The sequence below is a fragment of the Coenobita brevimanus genome, chromosome 62, assembly GCF_032717465.1.
Source record: "Coenobita brevimanus isolate Jiangsu-jjx chromosome 62, ASM3271746v2, whole genome shotgun sequence".
Taxonomy (NCBI): domain Eukaryota; kingdom Metazoa; phylum Arthropoda; class Malacostraca; order Decapoda; family Coenobitidae; genus Coenobita; species Coenobita brevimanus.
This window is the reverse complement of record NC_137015.1, coordinates 36,965,035-36,983,037: the sequence shown is the minus strand read 5'-3', so window position 1 is coordinate 36,983,037 and position 18,003 is coordinate 36,965,035. Positions and strand designations below refer to the sequence as shown.

General features: G+C 39.3%; 1 protein-coding gene across 1 annotated transcript in view; it reads right to left on the bottom strand.

The window, feature by feature from the left end:
* Positions 1–12,509, bottom strand: part of LOC145404040 (neurotrimin-like) — a 248,431-nt gene extending 235,922 nt beyond the window's left edge. Inside the window, exon 1 of the mRNA XM_080275643.1 lies at positions 12,415–12,509. Within this exon, the coding sequence (XP_080131769.1) occupies positions 12,415–12,484 (70 nt within the window). The 5' untranslated portion in view covers positions 12,485–12,509. The remainder of the gene's footprint in view (positions 1–12,414) is intronic.
* Positions 12,510–18,003: the final 5,494 nt, after the last annotated feature.

Sequence of the window (18,003 nt, the reverse complement as noted above, 5' to 3'; positions counted from 1 at the left end):
AGTAGTAGTAGTAGCAGTAGTAGTAATGGTGGTGGTAGTAGTAGTTGTATTTATTTTTATTATTATTATTATCATTAACCCTGAGGCTCCTGTGACTCACTCTCCGCTGAATAAAGTCGTCTGGCGTTAGCTGGGACGGAATATCAGAGCTGTCCCGACCATGTAGGAGTTAAAATTTAATAATCTGTGAGCTATAACACAGATACGTACGGGTACCACAAAAAAATAAATCTATATACAAATTAAACAGTACTGTGCTAATGCTATATGTTCTGTCGTGGGAATCTATCTATCTATCTATCTACTTATCTATCTTCCTATCTGTCTATCTATACAAAAAGTGTGTGCGTGTCTGGTTGTCACATCAGGTAAACTGTGGAAAACAAAATTGGTGTGTATGTGTGTGTGTGTGTGTGTGTGTGTGTGTGTGTGTGTGTGTGTGTGTGAGAGAGAGAGAGAGAGAGAGAGAGAATGGTGTGTGGTAGTTGTGGTTGGCTGTCATTATTCGGGTGATTGTACCTGGTAATTGTAGTGGTTATGGTAGCAGGTGTGGTTGTTGTGGTGGTAGTTGTGGTGGTTATGGTGGGTGCGGTGGTTATAGTGGTAGATGTGGTGGTTATGGTGGTAGATGTGGTCGTAACTGTGGTTGCTTTCGTGTTAAATGTGTTTGCTGGCGTGATAGTTGTGGTAGCTGTGTAGCTGGCTTTCATGGTTGTGATGGTAGTTATGGTGGTAGTTGTGGTGACTTGTGGTACATGTGGTGGTGGTAGTTGTGGTGACTTGTGGTACATGTGGTGGTGGTAGTGGTGTGGTAGTTGTTAGGATTATGGTGGTAGTTGTGGTCGTCTCTGTGGTAGACGTGGTGGTTGTGGTGATGGTGGTAGTTGTTAGGATTATGACTGTGGTCGTCTCTGTGGTAGTTTTGGTTGTTGCTGTGGTGGTAGTCGTGGTAGCTGTGGTAGACGTTTTGGTAGTAGTTGTAATAAAGTTTAGGCATAAAAGAGATAGTGTTAATTTTAGAACTGAAGACAAAATTCATTAAGATAAGGAAGAGAGAGAGAGAGAGAGAGAGAGAGAGAGAGAGAGAGAATATTCATTAACAATATGGATTGTGGAAGGAGGTTGTGGTAGTGGCAGTGGTAGTTGTGGTCATTATGGTAACAGCAGTGGTAGTTTTGGGTGTGGTGATGTTTGCGGTACTGGTAGGGGTTATAGTAATAGTAGATGAGGTACCTATATGGTGGAGGTAGTGGTGATGGTGATTATGGCAGTTGTGGTAGTGGACGTGATGGTACTGGTAAAAGTAGTGATGGCAGTGGTAGCTAAGGTGGTGGTGATGGTAATGGTACTGCAATTACGGTAGTGGTAGTAAAGGTGGTGGTAGGTGCACTGATGGTAGCGATAAATTTCTGGTATGAGTGACAGTGTTGGTATTTCGACACTAATGGGGACTGTCTATATCCCTATTATTTTAAACAATTTTACTGCTAGAACCTTCTCACAGGCCAACTAAAATTATCTGGTGCTAGTTGTAGGCCCCTGCTAGCGGGGGAGGGGGAGGGGAGGGGAAGGGGAAGGAAGGGGGAGAGGGAGGGAAAGGGAGGGGGAGTCTCCAAGGAGTCTCCGGCAATCTTCCCTGTGTCTTACTGGATGACAGACGAGGTTTCCCCAGGCATTCGGGTCATATTCACCAAGATTCTTCAGTATTTTCACCAAAAATACCTTAAGAATCTTTAAAAATACCAAGTAAAAATCATAAACTTTTTTCTTGAGGGTCATCTTAGGCCCTTTTCGTTCCTTTTTTAGGTCAAGACTCTCAAAGCTCCGACCGTAAACATCTTGGCTTGTAATTTAAGTAAAAAAAAACTGGGAATGAATGCGTTAATCCACTGCCGTCTTTAATGTGCAGTACCTTACATCTTAAAGGCTGGCAGTCTATACTCCTCTCACCTTAACCTGGCGCAGATTTTCGTCCTTCTGCTGCTTGTTTCACGTACGTACCTTAAGGACAGTATAAAATAATGCTACAGATTTACACCTTTTCATGGCACTTCTTCGTGATTATCGTCTTTAGCTAGTTTTAATCGACTGTTATAACTCAGCATTCAAGATGGAGATGGCAATTTTTGACCAAGTTAGGGTAAGAGGAGTATATCTGGTTCTGCAGGAAACGAAGGAAGTAGGACAGTGCAATCTCTCTCTCTCTCTCTCTCTCTCTCTCTCTCATTTGCCTAATCTTAACGAAGTCTGGCTTAATCACTACAATTAATGTTATCTCTTATGAGTGGCCAAAACTCATTACATACTTCAGATACCACCTCAACCACCACTACCACAATCACCACTACTACCACAATCTCCACCACTACCACAATCACCACTACCACAATCACCACTACTACCACAATCTCCACCACTACCACAATCTCCACACCACTACTACCACAATCTCCACCACACCACCACTACCACAATCACCATCACATTATCACTACTACAATCGCCACATTACCACTACCAATCACCACCACACTACCACAATCACCACCACATTACCACTACCACAATCACCACCACATCACCACTGCCACAATCACTACCACATTACCACTACCACAATCACCACCACATTACTACTGCCACAATCACCACCATATCAACACTACTACCACAATCACCACAACGACAATCACCACTAACACTACTACCACAATCACCACCACATCACCACTACCACAATCACCACCACATAGCCACCACTACCAATCACCACAACCACAACTACCACCACTACCAACACATCACCCAACAACCAAACCAATACTCCTTCACAACAATATATTTTTATTTAGTTTTTCAATTATTTTTTTTTTTAATTGCTATCTCCGTATCATTATGCCAGGCTAGGAAGACGCGCTGCACCCGTCTGGCAGCACACTCACCCCTTTTCTGACTAACTTTCCAATGCAAGGGTTAACAAGTACCCTCACTCATTCATGTATGCAATAGGTCAACTCTGGAACTGTCTCTCGAGTCTAAATTTTCCTCTGTCTACTACAACCTCCAGTCAAGCAATCTCGAAACGAACGGAGCTTGAATCTACCTCTCTTCTCCCCCAACCCTTTTTTTCAACTCTAAGAGGAAACGTCTTTACGGAATTCAGGCCTTTGGTTCCTTCTTCATAGCATTAAACACACACACACACACACACACACACACACACACACACACACAAAACTAACCTCATTTTAAATCTTCACGCTAAACACTACCTACAACCACAGTCTTCACAACCACGGTATCAAAATTACCACCAATATCATAACCACCATCATCCAAACGAATCACAACCACAACCATTATCCAGCCTTAACCACCACTACCACCACAGCAACAACAACAATAGCAATAACCATCGCCACCATCCTAAAACCATCCATCGCCACCCACTACCACAATTATCGCCACCATCGCCGCTATCCAAGCCCTTACCCACCACAACCACCACCACAACAACCACTAGCAACACACTTAAAACAGGAGACTGCCTGGGTTTATTCCCTACTAACGCTACACAACTTCTTAAACAGTCCATAAACGCCGTCTGGTGAGAGAGAGAGAGAGAGAGAGAGAGAGAGAGAGAGAGATGGCAGGGTCTCACTATGAATAATTCCGACAGGTAGCTCCCTTGCCGGGTGTTCTGGGGACACGTACATACACATACACATATATATACACACAAAGACGTTCCTACACACGTACACACACATAAATACACATTCGCAAATACACACACATCGCACAATTATCTCACACACAGACATGCAAAAAAAATTCACACACACAGAAATATACTATTACATATATCGGTACCAGTCTCTCACTCTCTCTCTACCACACGCACACAGTACCCAGAACAACAAGTCCAAGAAAATGGGTACACTGAATGTAAAAAGAAAATTACAGTGACCCAGTTAACACACACACACACACACACACACACACACACACACACACAGTTGGTACATGACTAACAGAGAGAGAGAGAGAGAGAGAGAGAGAGAGAGAGAGAGAGAGAGAGAGAACTCGCTCTCGCTTTACTAGATGAAAAACAAGATTAATTAAAGATGGTGAAAAACAAGGTGAATGAAGGATGAAACCACTTAAGTTCTCTAAAACAGAAACATTCGCTTAGGATAAACAAACAACCCAATTAAGCCATCCGTCACCTGGCCGTTCTAATTATTCACAGGTAGGCTATCCACACCCTGGTCTCGTATGGGGTTAGGCTTACCTGTCATCTCACCTATGCTAACCTTGATTAATTAGTTTACCTGCCCGGGACCTAATAAATCGTGGTGGTGGTGGTGGTGGTGGTAATGGTGGTGGTGATGGTGATAGTGGTGGCAGTGAATCTCATACCACTGTACAATAATTCATAAATATACTGAGAAGATTGTTTTGTAAGTCAAAGTCTCTTTTGGTAACTACATTACTTTCGCCTTAACTTGGCCCAAATTTTAGACCTTTGAGGGCTTATTTCAAACAAAAATTCCGTGGCTCTTCAACCTTTCCACAGCACTTCTTCATGACTAGTATCAAATATTCGTGTTAATCTCTTGCTAAAACTCAGGATTAAAGATAAGAGAGAAGGTAATTTAATTCAAAACAATTCTGACCTTTTCGCCCTCCTAAGGATTGGGTGAAGTTAGGAAATTATTTAACCACTTCTTGAATTAGATGTGTGGCAAGTAAACGTACGGCATTACACGGAAGAACACACACACACACACACACACACACACACAATGGGGGAAAATAATAATCAAAACAAATACGGTAACAGAAGAATGAAAAGTAATATCAAATACAAGAAAAAAAAAACACACAACATAAATAAGGGACGAAATAGGTCAGCCAAACAATCAGATATAAGCAAGATAATCAAGTAAAGGACAAATTAAACAAGACAGTCAAGCAAGTCAACCCAACTCTCATTTCCTCTGTAATAAGCCTGACAGTCCCCCATCCTCAATCTCAACACAACCATCCAAGATCTCTCTCAGCAGGGTAGGCAATCTCTAGGCCTGCTTTGATCTGGGCCTAAGAAGCTATTAATATTCCTGATCCTCTACTCAATTTCCAGCTTCCACAACTGGCTTCTCCTCTGTCTTGTCCTTCCCTTTATTCCTATTACTCTGTGACAGCAGTAAAATTATCTAAACCTGTCCCTAAATCTCTTTTGCACTGATTACTGCAATATTAGGTATCCCTTCTATTTTTATTATTTTATTATTATTATTATTATTATCCTATACACAGTAGTGTGTCTTCAGTACACAGTTTAAAAAATCTACGGATGTTTTCTGTACATTTTCATTATCCCCCTTTTTCAAACAAATACCGGTGTATTAGACTGGTTCATAGCCTATTTAGACAGGCAGACAGACAGACAAATTGACAGACAAAAACACAGACAGTGAGATAAACCAGGAACATTTTCTTTGCAAACCATAAGGGGCGGCCACAAGCATATCGCCTCCACGTCGCCCTGTCCTCTGCCATTTGGCTGCCCTCCCTCCAACTCATACATCCTTCTCTCCTATATCTCTCCACTCCATTCACTCCTGATCTCATCCTTAATCTACCCCTCCCCATTGCCCCCTCGAACTCACTCACACTCTTCTAGTCAATCGAGTGTGAGTGAGGTGGGGAGGGAGAGGGAAGAGGGGGAGACTAAGCTAATTCACACCCACACTACTATAAATGCAGCCACTCTCATCATTTTATCCTTTGCTGAATTGCATGGATATACCGCCACCCTTCTACCTGGACCGTAAATTGAGCACTTACGGGTTTTGGCCTACAGTATATGGAAGTTAAAAAGATCTACAATGATAGCCTACCTTTCGTAATTATCAGCATAAACAATATTGTAAATACCTTTGACATTAAAACAAATACTTCCTGAACAATGAAGATGTGGGGAGGCTCCCCACATACAGCTATTTTCAATAGGGTGGAGTCAAGTCAAAGGCTTTTCGCCCCATTAACTCTCCTCCTCTTACTGACTCCCTTCAACCTCTGTCTCTTCGCCGCACTGTTACATCTTTGTCTCTTTTCTATCGCTACTTCAATGGTCATTGCTCCTCTGAACTGTCTGCATGCATTCCTCCACCTCTACGACGGGCGCGTAGCACCCGTCTAGCAGCAAACTCTCATCCCTTTTCTGTCCAACTCTCTAATGCAAGAGTTTACCGTTACTCCCGGTCCTTCATTTATGCAACAGGTCAACTCTGGAACAGTCTCCCTCTGTTTGTATTTCCTGCTTCCTATGATCTCCAGTCTTTCAAACACAGTGTGTCCAGGCATCTCGAAATGATCGGATCTGGAATTTGGCTCTCTCTTGTATTTTGTTTTTCTCTTGGAAGGAACAATAGTGGCGGGCCCACGGCCTTTGGTTCCTTCTTCCTCGCATTAAAAAAAAAAAAAAAAAAAAAAACTGAAGCACAACATTACTGAGCAAGTACCGTACTTAATATTACATCAAAGCAATATTCACACGATATTCACCTCATTTTGGACGCAATTTATTCTGCTACTACGAATATTATCACTGTCGACATTTTCATCATACCACGAAACTGATCAAAGTCGATATTCTCAACTTTCGTGTATGCCAAAACTCACAATTGGTCAAGTTTCTCCCCTGCACACTTGTTGGAATTGGTGGAAAGTGTTGTTGGAATTGGTGGAAGGTGTTGTTGGAACTGGTGGAAGGTGTTGTTGGAATTGGTGGATGGTGTTGTTGGAATTGGTGAAAGATGCTGTTGGAATTGGTGGAAGGTGTTGTTGAAATTGGTGGCAGGTGTTGCTGGAATTGGTGGAGGGTGTTACTGGAACTGGTGGAAGGTGTTGTTGGAATTGGTGAAAGATGCTGTTGGAATTGGTGGAAGGTGTTGTTGGAATTGGTGAAAGATGCTGTTGGAATTGGTGGAAGGTGTTGTTGGAACTGGTGGAAGGTGTTGTTGGAATTGGTGGAAGGTGTAGTTGGAATTGGTGGAAAGTGTTGTTGGAATTGGTGGAAGGTGTTGTTGGAACTGGTGAAGGGTGTTGTTGGAATTGGTGGAAGTTGTTGGATTTGGTGGAAGGTGTAGCTGGAATTGGTGGCAGGTGCTGTTGGAATTGGTGGAAGGTGCTGTTGTCTGAATTGGTGGAAGCCCGAAGACAGTTTTAGCTTTCTCCCCAGAGGTTTCGTTGGGATCCAGACACTGACACAACACACAGAACCCTCAGCAAAAGGTTTTCAGAAATGCTGGAGAGATGCCGACCAAGGAGTGACAGAAGAGAAATTCAATACGAGTACGCTGAACTGAAAATACATCTATCCTAAAACCCGGTAGATATAAACAGAGAAGAAGGAATAAAAATAAAGGAAAAACAAGATGGGGAAGAAACAAACAAGGAAGGAAAACAATGAAGTAAGAAATACAAAGGAAGATGTTAAAAATAACAGATAATCAAGGAAGAATATACTGTACATACCGTACTTTAAAGTCATATACAAACAAGAAATGAGAATTATCGTACAAAGGATAAACAAGAAAATGGAAAAGGTAAACAATATAAACATGAGAAACAAACAACATACACAAACAAGGGAAAAAACAAGATGAACAAAGGTAAGAAACACATAAGGACATACACAAACAAACTACGCAGGGACAAACAAATTAGCATATACAAGGGGGGGGGGATGAATATAAACAGGTAAATAAGCAAAACAAGATGTAAAGATAAGCAAAAAAGAATAACAAAGAGATTCAAAACAACGCAAACAAGAGACGAAATCAACAAAAACAAGGAAAAAACAAGGTAAACATATAAGAATGAAAACGAAAGATAAAATTAAAACATAAACAAGAAAACGAAAAAATAAACAGGAAGAAACATGAAAAATAAACAAGCCACAAGCAAGGAAGGGGAAAACCGACACACACAAACACACACAACGTCACTTGATACTCATTCCCGTTTTCTGCCGTAATTTTTTTCCCGAGCTAAGGCCAGACTATTTTATTTTGCCCAGGAAGTCACTGGGGCTGAGAGCGTTAATACCGTTACCGTTAACCCTCACACGGTCGAGGCAACTCTGGTATTCTGTTCTAGCTGACGGCTGACGAACTTACTGTAGATGAGCGTGCGTTAGCAGAACCAGAGAGTGCGTTGATCCCCTACACACACACACACACACACACTTCATTAATCCCCAGCCTCTTAGCGTCTCAGGCCTACCTTTCACTTATGCATCAGTTAATTACGGTACCGTAATCTACCTTTCGTCTACCTGAGCTACTAATCAAAGGTGTCAGGGAGCTTCCTTTACCAACGAGAATACAGAACTTAATCTGAACAGTTAATAGCAACCACCATTATCCTGACCTCATTTTCACACCTAAGGATGAGGTGACTTTGGATTCAGAGAAGGAAGGAAGAGAAACAAGGAAGATGGAGAGCTATAAACTACTGCATACCCATTGATATAAGCCCACCAATCAATGCCCAGGTAAAGCCAGACATTCATTCACCCATTAATCAATGCCCCGGTACAAGCTAGATAATAATTCACCCACTAATCAAAGCTCCGGAATCCTGGCTCCACTTCACAGGCTTAACCATCAACGTACACCTGTTTGGCATCCTTCCCATACCTGGATCTTACACACATACCTGCCAGTCAATCCGTCAACTATTAAGCATTTAAAGATCCGCTAAACCCCTAACACGCTCTCTTTCATACATAATCTATCCAACCAACTCACCTGTCACCTCCTTACTCTCATCAACTTCTAAACTTCAATTCTCAAACATACTCGGTTACCACATTCTCACACATTCATGTAATATATCCATCCATCCACACTTTGCTTTCTCACACACTCATTTACTCCACCCATCCATCCACCCTTTGCTTTCTCACACACTCAATTACCACATCCATTCACCTTCTTGGCGTACTACACCTCCTTTCACCTTCACACTCACTCATATACCCCTTTCACCATCCCATCCACTTCCTTCCCAAGACCATACCATCTAAGCACACTCTTTTCAGTATCATTATCCACAAAATACCTCTACATTTCACACACACACACACACACACACACGTTAATGCGGACACCAAAACACCTTCACACAATCCCCCCGAAGCCCTCACACACACAAAAAGCCCTACACAGCAAAAGCCAGCAAGCCTTCCCCCCCCCCACTCCCACTCCACCTCCCTCCACTCAAGTTCCTCCGCCCACTCACTTCACTCTTCCACCTACTGCTCTAAGGCACACAAACTCCCCCATCACCTCAAACCTCTCTCTCTCTATTCACCAGGACATCAAACTGAGAGCCACCGTCTATCTCAACAACCATCATCATTCCACTCAAGTCCCCACCTACCTTCAATAACCTGGCTCTCACACACACACACACACACACACACACACACACACACACACACACACACACACATATACAGAGAGAGAGAGAGAGAGAGAGAGAGAGAGAGACACACACACACACACACACACACACACCTCTGCTATGTTCCCTAACTTCAACACCTGATCTATTAAACATGCCTTAATCTCCCAAACCCTGATCAAATATTCACCCTCCCTATTAAGCGACGACCCTCCAACTTAATAACTGACAAAAGGAGAAAGATCATCATTTACTCTCAATAGACAACCCTCGAAAGCTGCCGTTGTTACATAATTATTTAACCCTCCTTCGCATTTCATAGCAGGGGCTGGTGTGTGTGTGTGTGTGTGTGTGTGTGTGTGTGTGTGTGTGTGTGTGTGTGTGTGTGTGTGTGTGTGTGTGTGTGTGTGTGTGTGTGTGTGTGTGTGTGTGTGTGTGTGTGTGTGTGTACAGATCGATAGATAGATAAACAGATAAATAGACAGATAAACAGAGATGGAAATATAGGCCTAGGATTTACGTGCAAAGTGCAAATGATAAAATACGAACAATATACCGTAGAAAGACAACGTAACAGGGGCAGAGTGGCTGGTCCTGAACCTCCTATACAACAAACACGGATGGGATAACCTGAACTATTAGGGCTGCACTTGTCACCCACACACCCTTTGTAAACACCTAACTCCCATCATTTGTATATTATGACAGGTATAAATCACGCGAATGTCCTTGTAATAACTAGGATCCTCAACCAGGCTTATAAATCACGAGTTAACCACCAGGATTTAAGGGGTGAAAGATCTAATAGTGCTCTAGATCAGCCAGCCATCAGCCACTCGTTAGAAATTTTCGTCCTTTTTATTTTTATTTCTCGTAGCTCAATGGCAATATATGACAATACCATCTCTACGTCCTTTCCATACCACTCCCTAACTATCATATTCTGAAGTTAATCTATTTTCACAGCTCTATAATTCTACATCCTTTTCATATCATCTTATGACTACCATCGTATTCCAGTGTCAATCTGTTGTTACAGCACGGTAATTTGGATAGGGATTTGGAAATCTTAAGCCACGTTAAAGTGAACAGAGTATATTCAACACTGCTTAGCCTACGATTGTTCTGATAAACACGCAATGACCTTTTTTTTTTATGCAAGGAGGAAGGAACCAAAGGCCGGCTGCTCAGTTTCTGTTAATACAGGGTCTGAATAACCCAAATGGTCACTTTTTTTTTTTTGCGTGACCAGAGAGCTTAAATAACTAACCTACACGAGTAATACTCCCGCGCTATAACTTAATTTATCACGAAAACGATAATGTGGACAGCACTGATCCCTCTCGCCCCTTTCTTCCTCATTTTCACCCACCACCACCACCATCGTCATCATCATCATCATCTTCCTTCTGGTCTGTCATCTTTCTTCATCTATCCCATTATCATCATCATCATCCTTCAGCTGTCCCATCACCATCATTATCATCATCACCATCATCATCCTCTTCCTTCTACTCCATCATCATGATCATCACCATTCCTTAACTACCCCTCCTCTCCGAAACTACCAATACCTCTAATCGAAATCAAGAAGACAATGTAAGAGAAAATAAAATGCAATACAGAAAGAGTTCACGGAAATTCTAGATTAACATACGGTAGCTAACTATAACTCCTTCACCTTAACCTGGCCTTGAGTTTCGTCCTTTCGCAGCTTAATTAACGTAACTCAATGGCTTAAAAAATACAGTACTAAGGCTCTACATCCTAGCCATAGCCCATACCCGTGACTAGCATCATATTCTGGTGTTAATCTCTTGCTACAACTCAGCATTCAAGAAGGACAGGCGACAGTTTTAGGCCCAGTTAGAGTACCGTACAATGGGTAAGAAAGAACAATGAATTATGAACAACTCTGGGAAAGACATATAGAACCAGAATGTCTCAATATATACCGTAAGGCTAATCCGCATCAATAACTGTCCCCATAAATAAAAGTACAAAGGCAAAAGTTTCGGCCCACTCGTTCCCCTTTGAGTGATATCAAAGGTAAGGCTGACGACCCGACCCTTGAGTTATTTATTGTTAAGTGGACGAGTATGTATGAGGGAAAGGGAGTGTGTACAATCATATGGGATTTATGTAACCAGGGCCCAAATTCATAAAACTTCTAAACCAATTCCTACCATAAACAGTGCTCTATTTCAATGGTTTATTCTCGGGTTCATTCTGTTTTATTGCATTATCACCATATATATATTTTTTTTTAAATACTCCGGTGTGCTTTTCAAGTGTTTATAATTTTCACTAGGTTAGTAAAAAAGGAAAACCAAACTGTCTTACACACAACCTAAGTTCAAGAATTTTTATGATTTTGGTTCCACGGATTCAATTTTTCTACATACAGGCGTGGGCAGACACACTGACTTTTGACTGTATTTATGTAACTAATGTAAGTAGGTATGTATGTATCAATACTGACAAGTTTATGTATACCTGTACCGTACCTATGAAGGAGTTAATGTGCACATAAATTATGCATGTGTATGGGCCTATGGACGTATGAGAACTTACCACGCAGCTTGTGTTTATTTACTTCCAACTGACTACAGTCAAGTATGAGGATATAAGTATTCACGTACGAATATTTATATATATATATATATATATATATATATATATATATATATATATATATATATATATATATATATGTATATATATATATATATATATATATATATATATATATATATGTATATATCTACACATATATGGGTTTATTTATGATTCGTTATGCATTTATATTTACTATTTATCTATCTACATACGTAATAATGCTTTCCCTATTTGCCCTTTTATATTTACCCTATCCCTAATTTTAAAAATAAAACCTATACGGTACATAATTAGTATATTATATAGGGTACTCACCTGAGCAGGCTAGAGTGATGATGATTATTATCCTGATGGCGTGTGAGGTCATGTGGAGGGCAGGGGTCATAGCTCAGGTCGCATCAGTTCACCTCACACACTTCCAACAGCACACCACTTGGCACATACACGTTTCACTAAGTTTCATTTCTCACGCATTTTTTCACGTCACATTTCCTTGTGATTCGGTCTACATAGTTTTTCTTCATTCATTTTTTTTTAGTTGGTTTTATACATTTTTGGATATTTTCAGCATTCACCTTTTTTCTGATTACTAAGTAGTTATGTTCTTGTTTTTCATTCTTTCTCTTTTCTTTCTTCTTTGTCACACTGGTTTCACGCTTTGTTTGAGGTACAGTTTTCTGCTACATTTTGAGTTTTTTCTTTTTTCACACCTTTATCTGGGTATTTAATTAAACTGTCAGACTCTTTCACTCGACCTCAAATTCGTTTCTGCATCTTAAAGTTACATTTATTTTGTTGTATCTTCACCAATGTATTTTCCTTAACGTTAAAAACCACCTCATATCTAGTCATTTTTATTTTGAAGTTCAGATAAATGGCACTTTTCTTTTACTCAAGTTTAAATTCGTCTCTGGATCAAAGTCCATTTTTTTTTTACTTGGATGTTTAATAATGTCTTTTCCTATATAATAAAAACCACTTTCAATTTCGAGCTGGTTCTAATATCCTTTTATGTTCATTTTTTTAGTTTCCAAAAAAATTGCTCAATAATTTTTTCTAATAAGTCTCACAGATATTACTTTTTTTCCCCTGAAGCTCGAGATTACATTTCTATTTCAGGTCCATTTAGTCTGAAGTTCAAAGGTAATTATTTTTTAAGCAAACTGTTTTCCATTGTAATTTCCGTGAGTTTTATTTTCTAAGTCTGTGTCACTTTGAAACACTGGTTCTTCATTACACAGAGGCAATATATATATTTTCTGGAACATCCACGTAAGTTACAATTGGGTTTATTCCTCTATGTTTCTATTCCACTTCACTCATGAAGTTAAAATTTTTCTCTCTAATTTTGTTCTAGTTATCCTCTTAAGTATACATTAATTCAACTCTTAATTTTCAAGTTTATTTTCACTTCTTAAGCCAACTGCAATTCCAGAACAACTTCAGTATTTCTCAAACTAAACATAATTCCTGTTTGAAAAAGATGGCTTGTGTCGTACTATAAAATAATTGCTTGCGTAGTTCTATATGGTCTTGTTTGTCTACTGCTTCACCAGTTTAAAATCCTGATTATTCCACCCTGTAAAAAAAGAAAAAAAATTATTACAAACACTCCTTGGCCTATTATTATCATTTTTTTTTTTTTTTGACAACTTTACAAATTCATAACTACAACTTATTTTTACTCGTCCTTTATTGGAAAAAATCATATTAACATTTATTTATTTCACATTCCATCATTCATTATATATAAGATTACAAAGTTGAAATTGTTAACCCTTCAGTCCGGTGACGTATTAATTTTTTTCAGAATCTCTAGACATTTATATTCAACTCTGGAAAGCCCCCTCGTACTGAATGGGTTAATGACGCCTGTATCTAACCTCTGCATTTAGTAAGGTCTCTTCTAAGCTAAGGGTTATTGTCAAGTGGTTGCAAGAATAAGGTAAAGATGATGATGATGATGATGATGATGATGATGATGATGATGATGATGATGATGATGATAATAATAATAATAGTAATAATAATAATAATAATAATAATAACTAATAATAATAATAATAATAATAAAAGTAATAAAAATAATAATAATAATAATAATAATAATAATAACAATAACAATCATCATCATCATCATGACCACCATCATCAATAATAATAATAGTACCGGTAGTTGTACTAGTAGTAGTAGTAGTAGTAGTAATAGTAGTAGTGATGATAATAATAATAATAATAATAATAATAATAATAATAATAATAATAACAACACCGTCACCGTACTGAAAAGGCTCATGGTTGGTTTACAAGACTTCAAAATGCTCCGACAAAACCCATGGACAATATAAAAAGAAAAACTGAATGCAAATGTACGTTATCAGGTGTATATTGTATTTTCTTGCTTAATACTGCATTGTAAATATAGAGTAAAATTTGTCTATGTTCACAACCATTAATTTGATGTGATAGATACAAACATGCGATAGATAGTTACAGACAGACAGACTGACAGAGAGAATTATAAAGAAATGCATAAACAAACATGGAGAGAGAGAGAGAGAGAGAGAGAGAGAGAGAGAGAGAGAGAGAGAGAGAGATTGTCAGGGCAAATAAATCAGGAGAGACAAGTCTGAAATGGGGGAAACTGTGTGTGTGTGTGTGTGTGTGTGTGTGTGTACAGAAAAACGAAACCTTGAGAAAAATGACAAAAGCACTGAGCGAAAATCAAAGAACCAGCAAAAGACGAAAGAAAACAGACGGAGAACGAGAGAGAGAGAGAGAGAGAGAGAGAGAGAGAGAGAGAGAGAGAGAGAGACAGAAACCTCGAGGAAACAAAAAAGACAGATGAAAATATGGTAGGTTGGAAAAACAAAAGAAGAAAAATCCAAATCCCAAATCACAGTGAACAGGACGAGAGATGACCACAGGCGACCGAAACAGTAAGAGAAACCAAACTTAAAAACATAAAAAAGACAATTATAAAGATGAAAAAAATGGAGAAACAATGAGAATGGTAAATAATATAAGATAAAATAAGATATACAATGATACGATAAACACGATAATGATAAGATAATGGCACGATAAAATACGATAATGATACGATAAACACGATAATGATAAGATAATGGCACGATAAAATACGATAATGATAAGATAATGGCACGAAAAAATACGATAGATACAGTAAATACGACAATGATACGAAAATATAAAATACGATATGATAAAATCGATGATACTATAAACACGAAAATGATACGATATATACGATAACGATATAAATACGATAATGTTACGATAAAATACGTAATGATAAAATAACGAGAATAATACGATAATGATAAAATACGGTAACAACAGGATAATGATACATGAAAAATACGATAATGATACGATAAAATACGACAATGATACATGAATGATACGATAAATACGATAATGATGATGTAAAACGATGAGAGTAGGGACGGACAAGCAGGTTAATAATATAATTCATAATATACATCATTCATTCATTATCCAGTCCACAATCCTTATTAGAAGCGTAAGGACCCGGAGTTAGGCCACTCAGCCCAATATTTACAAAGATGACCAGTCGCATATCCCACAAACACCAGCCATCCCTTGGATTTAACCTTTTAATGGGCTACATGTCTGGAGCGACGTAACCCACTAGACCACCAAGCGTCCAATGTTGATATGGTTACTCCCCAGCGTATCAAATGGTATCCTGAGTTGATTACAAGAAAATAAGTGGCTCGTGACTCGATGCGAAGTCACCTGAAGGTTGCACTACTTCGAGTGAGTGAATGGTAGGCGCCTGAACCTACCACATTAATGATAAAAATACAACTTAAAAGGAGGAGTTTTTAAAGATGAGAAACTATCACCTGAGTGGCAAGCAAGAATTGAGGTAATCTTCGAGAACTCATCACGACGGACTTAGACAGCGAGAGATATGAATAGACTGATAGATAGATAGAGAGAGAGAGAGAGAGAGAGAGAGAGAGAGAGAGAGACAGAGAGAGAGAGAGAGTATGAGCCAAATACCGGTACGTCAAAATCAAATCCAGTCTTCCGCACACCAAACCTCTATCCATCACGAGAGAGAGAGAGAGAGAGAGAGAGAGAGAGAGAGAGAGAGAGAGAGAGAGAGAGAGAGAGAGAGAGAGAATTTCAAAATCAAATGCAGTCCTTTGCACACCACACGTCCACCCCTCACTTCAACCTTTAACCCACGAATTTCAAACTTAGTATTTCTTTCCACGATTTTTTTTTTTTTAACTAAACCCACAGGAACAAAATCATGAAGGGAATACAGAACGAGATACTGACTAGGAGAGTGGGACCGAGGTGCAGGGGGACTAGGTAAGGGAAGGGCGATATAAACAGAAAAAGGTAAACTAAACACACACACACACAAACACGGAATCACACAAAAGGTATCCAGAGAAAGTCATAAAAAAATACAGATACACAGAAACGACATCTAGAGAAACAGAGACACTTAAAAGCCAAATCAAACACACACACACACACACACACACACACACACACACACACACACAGTACAAACATAAATATCCAACATCAGTCTCAAGGCAATAACATCAAAGAAATCTCCCTCTATCATTCCTCTTCAGAACAAATATGCTAAATGGCAAGGAGCGCACACACACACACACACACACACACACACACACACACACACACACACACACACACAGCCAGTTTAATTAAATCCCAGTTCTCAAAGCCACGTCCCTTTCTGCATCCACCACACCTGCTTCCTCTCCTGACTCACACCACACCTTCAAGAAAAAAATGAGAGAGAGAGAGAGAGAGAGAGAGAGAGAGAGAGAGAGAGAGAAAGAGAGAGAGAGAGAAAGAGAGACAGAGAGAGAGAGAGAAAGAGAAAGAAAGACAGAAAGAGAGAGAGAGAGAATAATTCCATCATCCAATCTTTTTATCAAATTATTATTATTATTATTATTATTATTACTGCCTCATCAGGAAAATACGGGTCAGGAGTCGAGCTGCTAACTCTCGACAATTACAAAAAAAAAAAAAAAATGACCAGCCTCATTCGTCCCTGAGTAGCATTATGTGAGCACTAAACCCCAACCGCCCTTCAGATATACAGCCTTACGAGCTCCATCCGGCTGAAGCGCCTTGACCCGCTAAAACATCATGCATCATCTGGTTATATGGTTACCACCCAACGCAGTAAATAGTATCCTAGTTTCCACGACTATAAAATATTACTTGGATTTTCACACAGTGTTGATTAACCTTAAGGCTGAACTACACGTGTGATAATAATAATAATAATAATAATAATAATAATAATAATAATAATACGGTAATACTAATACTAATAATAATAATAAAATAATAATAATAAAGGTAATAATACTATCAATAATAATAATAAATAACAAAACCCGAACCTACTGGAACGAAAGTACACCCACACGACACAAACTCTCGCAGTACACACCCAATTCATCCACCTTCGAGAGTTTGGTCACCTTAATAAATATAATAATACATTCCTAGACGGGTATTTACGAAAGCTGAGGGTGTAATTAGCGTGAGTGGGGTGAGGGACAATTATGAAAATGGATGTAAGGTTTAAAGTTTGTGGATTAGCGAGGCGCAGTGGAGTGTGAAGGTGAGGGATGGCTGTGTGATGAAGTTTTTCACCGTGGTAGACGCAGGCGTGGGCCGAGGATGTGGGGTGAGTTGTTGTTGTTAGTAGTAGTAATAGTTTGCTGCTCTTGACATTATTATTATTATTATTATTATCATTATTATTATCATCATTATTATCATTATTATTATTATCCTAGTTACAGCACTCTGAGGTTGTCATTATCGTATCCTGGCAACCTACCCATC